A 16,146-nucleotide genomic window follows, 5' to 3' on the forward strand; every position below is an offset into this window, starting at 1 on the left:
AATCTTCATTGGGAGGGGCCTATCTTAAGCCATAAAAGAAGTCACTCAAGCCTGTGTTCTCTTTTCAGTTAACAAGCCAGGGCATAAAATAAAGTCCAGCACCCCACCACCATCTTCTTAAGCACATGCAGAGAAGGGGTACCTTCCCAGAAGAAGATTGGCAAATAGATTTTATACAAATGCCTCCCTCCCAGGATATCTGCTATCTCCTAGTATTCATAAACACTTTTACTTGATGGGTAGAGGCCTTTCCCATCCTGACTGAAAAGGCAGTGGAGGTAACCAGAGTCCTCCTTAAGGAAATCATTCCAAGGTTTAGACTGCCCCGAAGCCTCCAAAGTGACAAACATTTTTATTTTACTGTATGATCACCTGGGTCCTTCCTTTGTGGCCAAAATCACCCAACAAACAGCCAAAGCCCTAGACATTAACCTCCATTTACATAGTTCATAAAGGCCTGTCTTCAGAAAAGGTAGAAAAGGCTAAGCCTACCTTAAAGAAAATCCTAGCAAAATTATGCCAGGGGTACAGAGGAGCTCCCAAGTCAAACTTAGAACTAAGCCCTTTTAATATGTTATACAGGAGGCCCTTCCTAATCTCTGACATATATTTTGACCCAGAAGTCTAGGAGCAACTTAAATATATCATCAACCTCATGAGAAAAATAAGACTTTTCTTTTTTTTGGAGTGGGGGGAGGGAGTCCAGCAGCCTTACTCTGTACCTAGTTAATTAGTATCCCTAATGCACATTCCTGTTAGCCTACACAGTAGGTCCTCTGGTTACGCCGGAGACTACGGCGCGACATAATGTGATTTTCGTCGTAAGTCGGAACCCACCTACATAAGCAACTACGTCACTCACGTGAAGCACATACACAGCAGTAATGAAGTGAAACAGTAAAAAAAAATGTTAAAGAAAGATAACAATTCCTGACCTTTGCTTGTGGTAAATAAATAATAAAAAACATAAAGCACATATGTACATACGTCAAAATGACGGAACTTTTTTGGCGATGTAACCACAAAACGACGTATGTCGAATCCGATGTAACCCGAGGACTGCCTGTAGTCTAGTCACAGCCCCTTCCCATAATTATCAGATCTTGCAAGACCTGTTTACCTAAATACTCACATTTTACAGAGGCCATAAACCATGAACAATACACAACCCCCGGAGGGGGTTATCAGTGCTGGTGCCAGGCAGGCCTTTAGGTGTGGTCTCACGGCCCCCATCCCAACACACGGGGCTTTTTGCAAAGCCCACAAAAGGTCCGGAAGTCTGATCCTTATTTGGGAGACAAAGAAACAAAAGGGTATAAAGAGAAAGCTTCCTCCATATTGGCTCGCTCAGGATCTGGAAATAGGCTCCCTTGAGTCACGGTACTAGTACATCTGGAAATAAATGGGTTTTTCCTGTATCTCTGGCTACTCCTATGTATTTTTCGGTCACCTGGTAAATTCTGTAACAAATCTAGGATAGGCGCAACAGGCTCTCCAAAAATAAGGCAATTAAATCTTTCCATCCCCAGGAACACATCCTCTCATAGGCCCAATATATCTCATGGGACTGGGTCCTTCTTAAGACTTGGAAAGAAAGCTCCCCAGGGGACCAGTTAACTCCAAAATGGAAAGATCTTGCTTGCCACCCCCACCGCAGTCAAGCTACCTGGTATATAATCCTGGACACATTTATGTAGAATAAAACTTTCTTTCCTGAACCTCTGCAGGAATGCCAGAAGGACAACCACACCTGTGAACCCCCGGAGGACTTACGAAACAACCCAAAGAAGTCTCCTTGACCTATAAGTAAATGATCCACCACATGGCCACTGAGATTTTAAGTCTTTTTCTTTGCTTAGGGTTTCTGTTGCCCTCATTCTTTTCCTCACTTGTCCATCAGTAAACATCCCACTTAGCAACTATATCCCTTGCTCTTAAAATGGTAATTCTAGCCCTACTTGTTTTACTTCCCCCATTACCCTACAGCAGTGGTTCTCAACCTTCCTAATGCCTCGACCCTTTAATACAGTTCCTCATGTTGTGGTGACCCCCAACCATAAAATTATTTTTGTTGCTACTTCATAACTGTAATTTTGCTACTGTTATGAATCGTAATGTAAATATCTGATATGCAGGATGTATTTTCATTGTTACAAATTGAACTTAAGTAAAGCATAGTGATTAATCACAAAAACAATATGTAATTATGTATGTGTTTTCCAATGGTCTTAGGCAACCCCTGTGAAAGGGTCGTTTGACCCCCAAAGGGGTCACGATCCACAGGTTGAGAACCGCTGCCCTACAGGGATTAAAGACAAAACTCTCCTGTCAACCTTACAAATATCATCACTTTAGGAAACAATCTTTCTGTCTGTTGGATCTGCCATCCCCACCCTCAGATCAACACAATAAGCCTTGAGTATATCCCTGTAATGACAAGCCCAGATCCCTATTCTCCTTTCAGGTTCCCCAAAGCACTTTGGAAAATCTTACCCTCTGGAGGTTCATCTCAGTATCACAAAGAACCCTTTTGGCAGTGTTCACCTCACTCTGCCTTATAATCACACCCAGAGAAAATGACCATATACTTTTACTTCTTCTTCCCTCAACATTACTTGCGTCCCCTGCAATACACGCACCAATAAGCCCACGCTAAGTCGAATATTTCCTGGGGTTTCAACACCCCTGCTATCTTTCCCAAGACCTTTGATACCTCACAATCCTGACATCCTAACATCACCCACTGGTGCCCTGCCTCCCACAAAATTTTTGATAGAAAGAAAATACAACCTCCTTCTGGAAGATGCACTTACTGAGAGGAATTTGTAACCCAGGCTTAAAAACTAATTTATCACATTCCTTGAGCTTGGAAGGCCCTTTGGGGCCCAGAGATGACAAACTAACAGAAGGGCCACTTTCACTGTCCTGTAGTGTAAGTGGCCCTTCTGTTAGTTTGTCATCTCTAGGCCCCTAGGGGCCTTACTCCCTGGCTAAACTACACATCACCTGGGAGAGCTTGTGCACCCCCAGGATATGTCTTTCTTTGTGAACATCTTAAACACCAACTCCCCTATGACAGACAACCCCAAGGAACTTTTACTACTCCCATTCCTGGCCTTGGACCTACCCCTGCAGAGACAATTCCCAATTCAAGGGACAATGCACTCTGGTCTTATAAGGGCCTATAGGAGCGGGAATAACTGTTCACAATATAACCTCCCCAACAAGAGCCAAAAGAGTCATAAGCCTAAGCATAACAGGCATAGGAGTGACACTCGGCATAGCCACCCCTTGGAGAGGATTCAGCTATCACGAGGTAACCTTACACAATCTAACTCAGGCCCTAAAAGACTTTGCTAGCGACACAGGGGAGGCCCTACAGCAATTTAGGAATCCTTAGATTCTCTAGCTAATGTAGTTCTAGACAACAAACTTGCCCTAGACTACCTTAACCAAACAGGGAGGCATCTGTGAAGTCATTAACAAAACCTGCTGTATATAAGTAAACAAATCAGGTCAGATTGAATGTAATATCCAAAAAATCTACGAACGGGCGTCTTAGCTTCACAGGTATAATTAAGGAACAGATCTTGATGTCTTTTGGAACACTTCTTTCACCTGAGTATTTCTACTCCTTGGTCCTTAAGTAACTATTCTTTTTTATTATTATTTGGTCCACGCCTTTTTAATCTTCTTGTTAAATTTATAATCTTCTAGATTATAACAGTTTCATGTAAAAATGATTATAATCCAAGAATTCCAGACCATACTTCAACATCCAGGGGATATAGGGCTTGGGCCCTTAGATCAGGCAGGAAGAGATCTTCAATCCCAGGCTAGGCAGGGTCTATACCAGCCGTGGGCAAACTACGGCCCGCGGGCTGGATCCGGCCCGTTTGAAATGAATAAAACTAAAAAAAAAAAAAAGACCGTACCCTTTTATGTAATGATGTTTCCTTTGAATTTATATTAATTCACACAAACACTCCATCCATGCTTTTGTTCCGGCCCTCCGGTCCAGTTTAAGAACCCATTGTGGCCCTCGAGTCAAAAAGTTTGCCCACCCCTGGTCTATACCAAATCTCAGCCTGAAGCAACTACAGAAGAAACACCAACCCTTCATCTTCCCACATGATTATGGGATTGAAATCTCTCAGGGGGAATGTATGAGTCAGAAAATTTAGATTAGGGAACAAAGGCCTCAAGGTCTATCCCTCCCCTTTTCCGTCCTGGATGTGACTTTTGCTGACCACCTGTTCCCCGCGTCCCCCTCCCAATTTCCTGTATTCAAGATAAACAAAAAACATTCTCAAGCAGATTCTGCAGCCTTATCGACAGACAAATGATCAACAGGTCATTATAATACCATTAGAATAAATTTACATTGCAGTTTTAGGACTACTCCTCTTCCTGAATCACCATGACAGTTCCAAGAGGACCAAAAAGAAATCATTATCCAGAGGGGAAGGACAAGCTGCATCAGCAGTCACCCCACCAGCATCAGAAGCTGAAGTACAACCTATGCCACCCTCGCCCGCATTTATAAAAACCTTCTACCCAGACCTCATTGGGGTATCTAGTCCTTTGAGTTCACCAGTACTCCCTTCTCAAGTGAGTACTTTTAATAAATTTACTGTGCTTTACTGAATCTCAAATTCTTTCTTGTGTGGTGACAAGGATCTGGACCCAACTATGAAGTTGCAGCCTCCCTGGTGCCCTCCGGCATGACATTCACATAACTTTTATTACAGTATATTGTTATAATTATTCTATTTTATTATTAGTTATTGTTGGTAATCTGTTACTGTGCCTAATGTATAATTAAACTTTACCATAATATGTATGCATAGGAAAAAAACATAGTATTTATAGGATTCAGTACCATTGCCAGTTTCAGGCATCCTGGGAGACTTGGAAAGTGCCTTCTGTGGATACATTTCACAAAAATATACTTGGTTATTAAAAAATAAATACAGGCCTGGACTGTGTGCTCAGTGGTTAGAGCACTGGCCCATGCAAAGAAGGGTCTTGGGTTCAATTCCCAGTCAAGGACACATTCCTGGGTTGTAGGTTCGATCCCCTGCCCCAGTTGGGGTGGTGCATGCAGGAGGTAACCAATCTATGTGTCTCTCACATCAATGTTTCTCTCTCTCTCTCTCTTTCTCTCTCTCTCTCTCTCTCTCTCTCTCTCTCTCCCTCCCCCCTCACTTCCACTCACTCTAAAAATCAATGGAAAAAATATCCTAGTGTGAGGATTAACAAAAAAATAAATAAATACAAAAATAAATAAATAAATACAAATAATACATTAAAAATAGAGTCAATATCAATTCACTTTTTAAAACTACGCAGACAATTAAATAAAATTTTTGTATAACCAGGAGTTAATACTGTGTACGTTAAAAATTTTATGTACAAGCATCCTTCTTTAATTTTTACTTAAAATAATCTTTATAACCTTGCATATCAGCTACATAAAATTAAATACACAATTCTTGGTTACTTATAGAAACTCAGCAACTTTCACATGAAGTATATAACCAAAGGCAACCTTTACCATAATTGATTATAGTATTTCAGCAGATTTTTTGGAAAAGGAAGTCTTCTAGTATTCCTAAACTGTAGGGAACGGCTATAGGGTTAAGCCTTGGACTGACCTGTTGGCAAAGCCACAAACAAGTCCCAGCTTAGAGGGCACAGCCCTCTTAGCATAATTAGGCTTGACCTTATGACACTCCCTAGATCTTATCTGGGTAGCTAATGGGCTGAGGTTAGATGTAGCAAGTGAAACTCACAAGAACACTGTAACTATGGTGACCACTACCTTGTTTACCTCTGGCTATAAAATAAAGGCTCAGTTTGCTGTCTGGATCTCTCTCTGTGGCCTCAGCCAGGCACAGGAAGATCCACCTAGACCAGTGGTCCGCAAACTGTGGCCCCTTGAGTGTGGCTCTTCCACAAAATACCACATGCGGGCGCGCACATACAGTGCGATTGAAACTTCGTGGCCACACTCAAGGGGCCAAAGAGCCGCATGGGGCTCGTGAGCCGCAGTTTGCCGACCACTGACCTAGACCCAGCTTATTCTCTTTGTCTGTCTTTTCTTCATCCTTCACCACCCCCACTCAGGCTTGCCGAACCCTTGGCTGAGCTGGCTCAGCACACTATACTATTAGTAAAATTTGATTAATCAGTTCAATGAATTCTGACACACTAACAATTGTCAACAAATTCTCCAATTACAAACACAACTTTTGTAATTTGTTCTTTTTCATTAACAACTTGCAAAATCTATGGAATATTTAAATAACTGTTTCAAGTAATTCAGTTATATATTAAACTTGTTATTATTCCAATTAAGTAAGAGAAAAGAAAACCATGGGTAAAGTAAAGCAAGTATTATTTTTATTTTACTATATGATTTATTTTTGTTTCTTATATTCTGAATATTCACTCCAAATGAAATAATGAAGCCACACTGTGATGACCTAAGGATTTAGGAAGATTCTCTGGTGCTTTAAAAACGATCATATTCATGAACTATCTACATTCCATTTTTTGGACTCTATCCTAGAAAATGTTTGATCAAAATACAGAAAATTATTTATGCATAAAATTGTTCATTGCATTGTTGTTATTTATAGTAGCAGAAAACTGGAAATAAATATCCTATGATCAAAAACAGTTATAAACAACTGTACATCTTCAGTATTATGTAGCCATTAATATTACATTTACTTCAGTTTTTGCTATCATGAGATGCCCACAATGTAGCTATATGTAAAAAAAGCAAACAGAAAAGTAAATGCTAGTTCAATTCAAACATGCTAAGACTCTATGTATGAAGGAAAAACAAAGCAAACATTAAATGTAGTTAGTTCTGAATAATATAACTATGGGTAATTTTGTTTTTCAATAATAAACATGTATATTTTTATACATATAATTTATTTTCTTTATTGATATTAGATAGAGGAATGGAGAGAGACAGAGAGAGAGAGAGAAACATCCATGTCAGAGAGAACTATTGATCAGTTGTCTCCCATACCCACCCTGACCAGGGAATCGAACCCACAACCTTTTGGTATATGGGACCACACTCCAACCAACTGAGCCACACTGGTCAAGGCTATACATATTACTTTTATAACTGGAATAAAAGAGGAGATATCAGTGGTTTTCATAATTTATACTAATATAGGAAAATGCCTATGTTTTCATGCAAATTTTTAAAAAGGAGTCTATAAAATCCTGTGTGTGTGTGTGTGTGTGTGTGTTTGTATGTTGGGAGAAAAACACCTATGTAGTAAAAGACAAGGAATACAGCAAAACATCAGGTGATATGTCAGGATTTATGTCATTCATTTTTTTCTCCAATCTTCTGTATTTTTCAAATTTTCTACAATGATCAGTATCTCCTATATTTTTGTTTCATATAGAGTAAGTAAATGGTTTCTATTTTCTTTCTAGGTCTCAAATTCATAGACTACCATTTTTCTCTAGAGGAAAATATAATTTGAAAATGACTATATGAAAAACTTCAGTAGAATAGAATGAGATTTCCTAAATTAGTTAAAAGTCCTATAAATGCTAATATTTGATTTTTATACACTAACAAGCAAATTAGCTCCCACATCCTTCATCCTTTTTTCACACACTAATTCAAGATGAGTTTATAAAAAGGTTTTTTGTTTTTTCTCTCTTACAATTTGGAAACTATAACTCAAAATGATGTAAAAAGATTTTAAATATTCATTTTAGTACTAATTTCACTTTTTAAATAACTACACCATAAAATATTAAGTAGATATAGATTTGTTGACATGAGGTAGATATTAATAAAAGAGAAAATCCAGGTTACAAAACAGCACAGAGTATGACACCATTTTATCCCAAACTATAAAGAGATATACACATATTTGCGTAAGAAAATGGAGAGACAAGCACTATAAGTTAGTTAATGCTTATCTCTGGGTGGAGACAGGTTCTATGATTTTAACTTTTCTCTATACCTATTTCTATTTCCTAATTTTTCTAGAAAATATTTACGTAATTTAATTAAAAGAATTAAAGTAACTCTACATGACATTTCAAATTTAGAAAATTAAAAACAACTGATTTTAGCTACTTCAAGTGATCTAAGTATTTTTAACTCACACCTTCAGATAATTAGCACTGAAGAATACAGTATGTGCCAATCATCCTAGTTTGTTTCCATAACATTTCTCATGATTTCCCCCTCTGCCACTATTATTATTATTGAAGGAAGTTAGCAGAGTCTTCAGTAAAAGCACTTTTCTAACCTTTTAAACAGCTTACTTAATTTAAAGTTTTCATGAACCAGTTGCTTAACAAAAACCAATGTAAAAAAACATAGATTTTTTTTTTTTACCTCGGTATCATAGGTTGGATTGTAGTCATTGTAACCAGAATAAAGGTCATCTTCATCTGTCTCTGGGGCCAGGTGTACATTCTGCATCATCTGTACCTAGGAAAAATCAGCAGTGTAAATATGCTCTTGGGATAAGAAATAATTCTTAATTGAAATAAAGAATAACTATTTAAAAACTTTTCTGGTCAAATTTACTTCTACACATTTTTTCAGCCTTAAAACTTTTTTCATGTCAAATTCTTAAAACTATTAGTAGGTGTCAAAACGTTCATTCATTGCCCTTATTTCACATTCATTCCAAACCTATCCATCAAAGGACAGTGACAAGCACTGGAGAGGGATATATCATCGTCCTGATTTTCAAGGAGCTTAGTATCAAGGGCAGAAAAAGGGGTATGTAATAGTCAATGACAGTGCCAGGCTGGAACCACTGCACAGCCACCAGAATAGCTAAATTGAAAAGGTCAGCAAAGAGATGGAGCAACTGGAATACTCATTGTTGGTGGGAGTATAAACTGTACAATTTTGGAAAAAAAAGCCTGGCAGTTTCATAAAATTAACATTTATCTCTTACGACCCAGCAATTTCATCCCAAAGTTTTTACCCAGGAGAAATGAAAACATGTCCACAAAGAGATTTGTATAACAATGCTCACAGGAGCTTTACTGATGGTAGGCCACAATTAGAACTAGATCCGATACCCATCAATACAATGGAGAAGCAAAATGTGGTATATTTATGCAGTGAAAAACTATTCAGCATTAAAAAAATAATTCAGGCTCTCTGCTCCTCCTGTTGGTCAGACAGCCTCTACTCCTGTGCTGTGCCAGCAGGCACAACCCTGACACACGATGGTGAAGGCCGGAGTGAACGGATTTGGCCGCATTGGGTGCCTGGTCACCAGGGCTGCTTTTAACTCTGGCAAAGTGGATACTGTCGCCATCAATGACCCCTTCAATAACCTCAACTACATGGTCTACATGTTCCAGTAGGATTCTACTCATGGCAAGTTCAAAGGCACAGTCAAGGCTGAGAACGGGAAGCTTGTCATCAACGAGAAGCGAGATCCCGCCAACATCAAATGGGATGATGCTGGTGCCGAGTATGTTGTGGAGTCCACCGGTGTCTTCACTACCATGGAGAAGGCTGGGGCTCACTTGAAGGGCGGAGCCAAGAGGGTCATCATCTCTTCCCCTTCTGCGGATGCCCCCATGTTTGTGATGGGTGTGAACCATGACAAGTGTGACAACTCCCTCAAGATTGTCAGCAATGCGTCCTGCACCACCAAATGCTTGGCCCCCTGGCCAAGGTCACCCAAACAACTTTGGCATCATGGAGGGACTCATGACCACAGTCCATGCCATCACTGTCACCCAGAAGACCATGGATGGCCCCTCTGGGAAGCTGTGGCATGATGGCCGAGGGGCTGCCCAGAACATCATCCCTGCTTCTACTGGCGCTGCCAAGGCTGTGGGCAAGGTCATCCCTGAGCTGAATGGGAAGCTCACTGGCATGGCCTTCCGTGTCTCCACCCCTAGTGTGTCGGTTGTGGATCTGACCTGCCGCCTGGAGAAAGCTGCCAAATACGATGATATCAAGAAGGAAGTGAAGCAGGCATCAGAGGGCCCCTCAAAGGCATCCTGGGCTGTACTGAGGACCAGGTTGTCTCCTGCGACTTTAACAGTGATACCCACTCCTCCACCTTTGATGCTGGGGCTGGCATTGCCCTCAATGACCACTTTGTCAAGCTCATTTCCTGGTATGACAATGAATATGGCTACAGCAACAGGGTGGTGGACCTTATGGTCCACATGGCCTCCAAGGAGTTAAGAGTCCCCTGGACCACCAGCCCCAGCAAGAGGAAGAGAGGCCCTCAGCTGCTGGGGAGTCCTTGCCCCAGACCGGTCCCCCAACACACTGAGAATCTCCTAACCACTGTTTCCATCCCAGACGCCCTGGAGAAGGGGAGGGGCATAGGGAGCCCTACTTTGTTGTGCACCATCAATAAAGTTCACTGTACCCAGCCAAAAATAATAATAATAATAATAATAATAATAATAGTAATTCATTGAGCACTAGCCAGTTTGGCTCAGTGGTGAGAGTGTTGGCTCTATGACTAAAAGGGTCTCGGGTTCAATTTTGGTCAAGGACATGTGCCTCAGTTGCGGGCTCTATCCCCAGCCCGGGTCAGGGCATGTGGGGGAGGCAACCAATCCAGGTGTTTCTCTCTCAGTCTCTCTCCCCCTCCCTTCCATCAATGTTTCTCTCTCAGTCTCTCTCCCCCTCCCTTCCACTCTCTCTAAAAATCAATGGAGAAAATATCCTCAGGTGAGCATTAACAAAATAATAATAATAATTCATTGGGATTACATATACAGCAATATGGAAGTTCTCCAACTTCAGATCAAATACAGATTGCTACTCCCCCTTACCAGAGTTTCTGGCTCAGTAAGTCCTGGGTGGGAGTCATCAGCACCCCTTTAGCCCCTGAGAATGTACGTTTCTAACCAGTTCCCAATGCTCCTGACACTACTGGTCTGAGGACCACACTTTGAGGACTGCTGTGCTGAACAAGAACTGCCTGATTATGAGCCCTGTTTAAGTTAATTTGGCTTATACGTACATCATAAAAACAACAACTTTTAGAACCAGAGCTCCATCCTTTCTGCTGGGTTGCAGCCAGATTGAAAAGTTTATAGCGAGTGAACGCACACACTTGAAAGATGTGTAAAGTCAAGCCGGAAATCGTAAAAGAAGTATCCATACACGGCAAACAGGTAGGGGTGGCAGAACAAAGGTAACAACTCTGGCTTGCTGGATTCTCCAAGCTATTTCAAAAAGAAGAACATGCATAGCATAAGCCTCGCCAAAGACTGGAAGTGTTGAAATGACCTGGGTGGGGGATGCCCCTCAACGTAAAACCGAATGCCAGCAAAACCTTTGTGTGAAATGTGAAGGGTATTGGTTTTCATGATATTCTGCTGACTATGCTGGACAATCTGCTTCCAACACGCCCACTGTAGTTCCTATTAAAGCTCACAGCCAGGAAATCGACCGACCCTGTAGAGACAGTGGGATTTTAGGCCTAGAAGGGATTTGGGGAAAACAGCACTTCCGGTCTTTGGCTGTTTTCACCTTTGGGAGAGTGAGAACATCTTGCTGCGTGCTTGTGCACCTCACGAATTCCACCTTTCCTGGGACCACTTTTCGCAAGCTTTACACGACACAGACATTAAAGGGGTGTGCTCACGGTGCCAGCTTTCCTGACTCAGGCGTGACTATGACTTGGGACAGGCGGCCACACAAACTTGATGGCAAAGGGCGCCCGCGTTCCCGGCGGACAGGCGGGCCCTGGAGGGAGGTGCCGCTCGGCAGGCAGAGGCCACAGGCGGCCCCCACAAGCCAGCCCCCGAGTCCCCGAGGAGGCGGGGAGCCCGCGCCGGCTCCCGAGGCGCCCCTGCCCCCGGCTCTTCTCCTACCTCGTGATGAGGGGAGCAGGGCGACCGTGAGTGGAGTCCGGGCGACGCGGAGTTTTGGAGAATCAAAGACCCTGCGCAGGCTGAGCTCGGAGCCTGGTCGTTGCCAAGCGCGTATCCAAGGAAGCCGCTCCCACAGTCCTCCGCGCCAGGGCCCGGGCCGGGAGGAGAGGAGCGCGCGGTAGGCGGTTCCGGAACGGAGAAAGGGGCGGAGCCTGAGAGGCTGAGGTCAAAGAGGACGGAGGCGGGGTCACAAGTGGAGGGGTACCGCGGAGGGGGCCCTGGAGGGCGGCCTCTAGTGAGAAGGAGAGGAAGCCAAAATCTTGTCAATCCTTCTGAAATCAGCCAGAAAACAGAATAGTAAAGAATGACACTAAGTAACTATGAACTACCAGCCACTACTCTTAATATGTGAGCCTTTGCGTCCCGTTTTCCGGGTGATCACCGACATTTGGTCACCCTATAAAATTACTCTCCAGAGACATCTATGGGTCTGGGAGGGCTCAGCTTCTCTTCCCTTTTCTTTTGTTTGCATTACCTGTTCCCACAACCACCCTGTGCACACCTTCATCAGAGCCCTTCACGTACTCCTTAAAAGGCAGGAGTGAAACTGTCCCAAGCACCTAGAACCAACTTCAGAGTAAAGCTGAAGAAATGCAAAATGAATGAGATTAAATTCATAATTGCTTAATAAAATTAAAATGGAGGGAGGGCAGGGGGAGTCTAAAGACACAGTAATTAATGAGTTTTAAACATTAAGTACATGTTGGGATACAATTCTCCACGAGTGTCTCTTGCTTTTGTTCTAGACTATTGTATTGGTTAATTTAATGTCAGCTGGACTAGTTAATAGTACCTAGTTTTCTTTCAAACACCTGTCTAGATGGTGCTGTAAGGATATTTTGTTAGGTGTGATTGATTAGCAGTTAGAACAGTAGACTCTGAGTAAAGCAGATTACCCTCCATACTGTGGGTGGGCCTCATCCAATCAGTTGAAGGACTTCAGAGTAAAGACTGATCTCTGAAAGGAAAAAGGAATGCTGCCTCCAGATTTGAATGGCACCATCAGCTCTTCCCTGGCTCTCCAGTCTACCCTGTCAATTTTGGACGTGGCAACCCCACAATTGCATGAGCCAATTCCTTAAAATAAAATCCCATCCCCCCGCCCCCCCCCCCCAACTATTTTTTCAAGGCTGTTTGCATAGGGACAAGCTTTGGAATATTGAGGTAGTTGTCTCCTTCCAATGAAGAAGGCAGGTTTGTGGCTATCCAGTATATTAAAGACAATCTCCCTCTGGGGCAAAGGCTGGGCATTTAGGCTTATTATTCATTATAAAAGATTGAGGTTTTCTAAGTTTGTGGCTCCTCAGTTGTGACACAAACCCATTGTATGTGCAGTAGCCCCATGGGACTTGGGAGGCAGGGGGAACTGAAGGGAATAGAATATTCAGGCTCCTGGCTGTGACCCAGTACTTTCTACCATCGTTCATGAAACTGTTAGCTTGGAAATAGGATAAAATCATACACAGTTCTTGATAGTATCTATCTACAGTGACTAGCTCAACACAGATGTTCACTAGATATTTTTAAATTAATTAATGAACACTGTAGAGCCCTTCACATCACTGCACTTCAATATATAGAAACAATGTTTGTTAATCTCTTTAGGTCTCCAGACTATAAATTTCTAACACCCTCAAAAATATTTTTTTATTGGAAACAAATTCAAGTTTCTTTAAGCTTGGTTACTCTTTAAGTGTGATGCAATTCCTTGCTCAAGAAGTGGTTAATCTCTCCTTCAGTTTATTTCATTTGTATTATTTTTTATCCTTATCTGAGGATATATTTTATTTATTTGAAAGAGAGAGACATAGAGAGAGAGAAACATTGATCTATTGCCTCCTGTATGCTCCCAAACCAGGGATAAAATCCACAACCTTTGGTGTACGGATGGCACTCCAATAACTGAGTCACCCGGCCAGGGCTCTGTCATTTTAAATATTGTAAGACAGATGCTGTTTATGGAGCACACCCTAAATCGCCAGACAAAATGTTAGGACCACATAGCTGATATTACTAAGACATACCATATGCTCCACAGGGAACAGAGATTTCTGTCTTTTTTGTTCTAAACTCTCCCCAGTGCCTAGAAAACTTCCTGAAACTAGGTGGCTTTCAATAATTATTTATTGAACAAAATGTCAGGGCATGTAATTCATCACGGGTAGAGGTGGTGGTGAATGGAAGCAAGGAAGAAACACGAACCCCAGTTTGGCATAAGCTGGAGCCGTTTATTAACATGGAGAACCCAGAGGAGAAGCAGGTTTGGGAGAGAAAATACATTTAGTTTTAAACATATTGGGTTTCAGACACCCATAAAATAGGCAAATAGAGGTGTTGAGTAGGTGATTGCATAGAAGGATGTAAAGCTGAGAAGTGATTCCACCTGCAGACAGGCATTTGGGATTCACTGGTCCCTAAAATCGATGGCCTCGAAGCCTGGGGGAGTGTGAACTTGCTGCAGGAGAGCAGGATGTAGAGGCACAAAGAAAGTGAGCCCAGAACCAAGCCTTAGGAACCAGGGGGCTTTAGGAAAGGTGAGACCAGACTGCTGACTGGAGTGACGAGCTCTGGGTGGTGACCAAGGAAAACAGGGTTGTGAGAGGGTGTGGATGTAGACCTGACAGCCTCTGGGAGGGTTTGGGCACTTGGGTCTAACAGAATTCTGTTATAGCCTGAAAGAGGGCTTTAGTGGTTCTGGCAGGAGATGCAATATTCCCTCAGTTCATGGTCAGCTATTGACAATAGCTTTAGGTTATCTGCAGGGGCTGGTGCCAGGGGCTAGTGAGCACTCACCCTGTGGACATTTATTCCGTGGTGGAAGATGGGCATGTTCTGTCTGCTTTTCTACACTGGGGTTTAGGATCAGTATTCTCTTAAGGTCTCACTTGTTTGTCGTTCATCGGTAATTTAATCTAGCCTGCCACCTCTCTGTCCCCCTAGCCTTCTTTCTGCCAAGGGCCATTTGGATATTTATACCAGTAATATCACTAGAGGCCCAGTGCACAAAATCCGTGCACCTGGGGAGTTGTCCCTCAGCTCGGCCTTCACCCCCTCACAGTCCAGGACCCCTCAGGGGATGCCCACCTGCTCACAGGGAGCGGGCCTAAGCCAGCAGTCAGACATCCCTCTCGCAATCTGGGACCCCTCGCTCCTTACCACCCTCCTGCTTGCTGCTCCTTACCACTCGGCTCGCTGCTCCTTAGCACTGCTGCGGAGGCTGGAGAGGCTCCTGCCACCATAGGTGCACTCGCCAGCCGTGAGCCCAACTTCTGTCTGAGCAGCGTTCCCCCTGTGAGAGCACACTGACCACCAGAGGGCAGCTCCTGCATTGAGTGTCTGCCCCCTGGTGGTCAGTGCACATCATAGCAACTGGTCGTTCTAGTTGGTCAGCCTTAACGGTCGCTTATGCTTTTATTATATAGATTCTCAGACCATACAAATTTATAAACTTAAAAATTAGCCTACTATATTTGGTCAAGCATTTTATTAACTCACCCCTAATGCCTTGGCAGGGCCAGACCAAATGATTTTGCGGGCCAGGGCCAGGGCCAGGCCTTCCCCACCCATGTCCTCGCACCTGGAGGGTCTAGGTAACCATGTTCTCTTTCCTGTCTGGTTACCATAACACCCTAACTTTCCCCACTGCTTCCTTTCTACTTATCCATCTTCCACCCGACATCTTCCATCTTGTTCCCACTCCATCTGTTCTTTATGCTGTATACAAAGTAATTATCCTTAAGTGAAAATCTGATCACATTATTCTCTGCTCAGAAGCTTGTGGTGTCCTCTCTCTCTACTCTGCCCTGACCTCTGGACAAACTAAACTCTGTAATGTAGCTCATAAGGCCCTTCACAGTCCCAGTCCCAGTGCTTAGCATTCTTTGTTGCTGCCAAGAAAAAAAAATTCTTGCCAACTTAAGCAGGAAAGAAATATATATATATATATATATATATATATATATATATATATATATATATTATACTAGAGGCCTGGTGCACAAAAATTTGTGCACTCAGAGGGGGAAGGGGGTCTCTCAGCCTGGCCTGTGCCCTCTGGCAGTCTGGGACCCCTCGGGAGATAATGACCTGCTGACTTAGGCCTGCTCCCAGGTGGCAGAGGGCAGGCCAATTCCTAGGTGCAGCCCCTGGGCGGGCTCAGAGCAGGGCCGATTGGGGAGTTGGGGCACCGCCCCCTGTCATGCACAGAGCAGGGTC

General features: G+C 43.0%; 1 protein-coding gene and 1 pseudogene across 3 annotated transcripts in view; one reads left to right on the forward strand and one right to left on the reverse strand.

The window, feature by feature from the left end:
- The window catches only part of IFT88 (intraflagellar transport 88), a 169,321-nt gene extending 157,261 nt beyond the window's left edge, over nucleotides 1–12,060 (reverse strand). The window contains exons 1-2 of one of the 2 annotated variants that reach the window (XM_081083541.1): nucleotides 11,872–12,060; nucleotides 8,393–8,488 (exon numbers count right to left, since the gene is read on the reverse strand). In XM_081083541.1, the coding sequence (XP_080939667.1) occupies nucleotides 8,393–8,482 (90 nt within the window). In that variant the 5' untranslated portion in view covers nucleotides 8,483–8,488; nucleotides 11,872–12,060. The remainder of the gene's footprint in view (nucleotides 1–8,392; nucleotides 8,489–11,871) is intronic. The other variant, XM_081083542.1, reaches the window with a different exon arrangement.
- On the forward strand, nucleotides 9,244–12,053 carry LOC308512056 (glyceraldehyde-3-phosphate dehydrogenase-like; annotated as a pseudogene). The gene is made up of 2 exons: nucleotides 9,244–10,246; nucleotides 11,416–12,053. The product of its transcript is annotated as a glyceraldehyde-3-phosphate dehydrogenase-like (transcript).
- Nucleotides 12,061–16,146: the final 4,086 nt, after the last annotated feature.

Source organism: Myotis nattereri (genome assembly GCF_964212035.1).
Source record: "Myotis nattereri genome assembly, chromosome: 2".
Taxonomy (NCBI): Eukaryota; Metazoa; Chordata; class Mammalia; order Chiroptera; family Vespertilionidae; genus Myotis; species Myotis nattereri.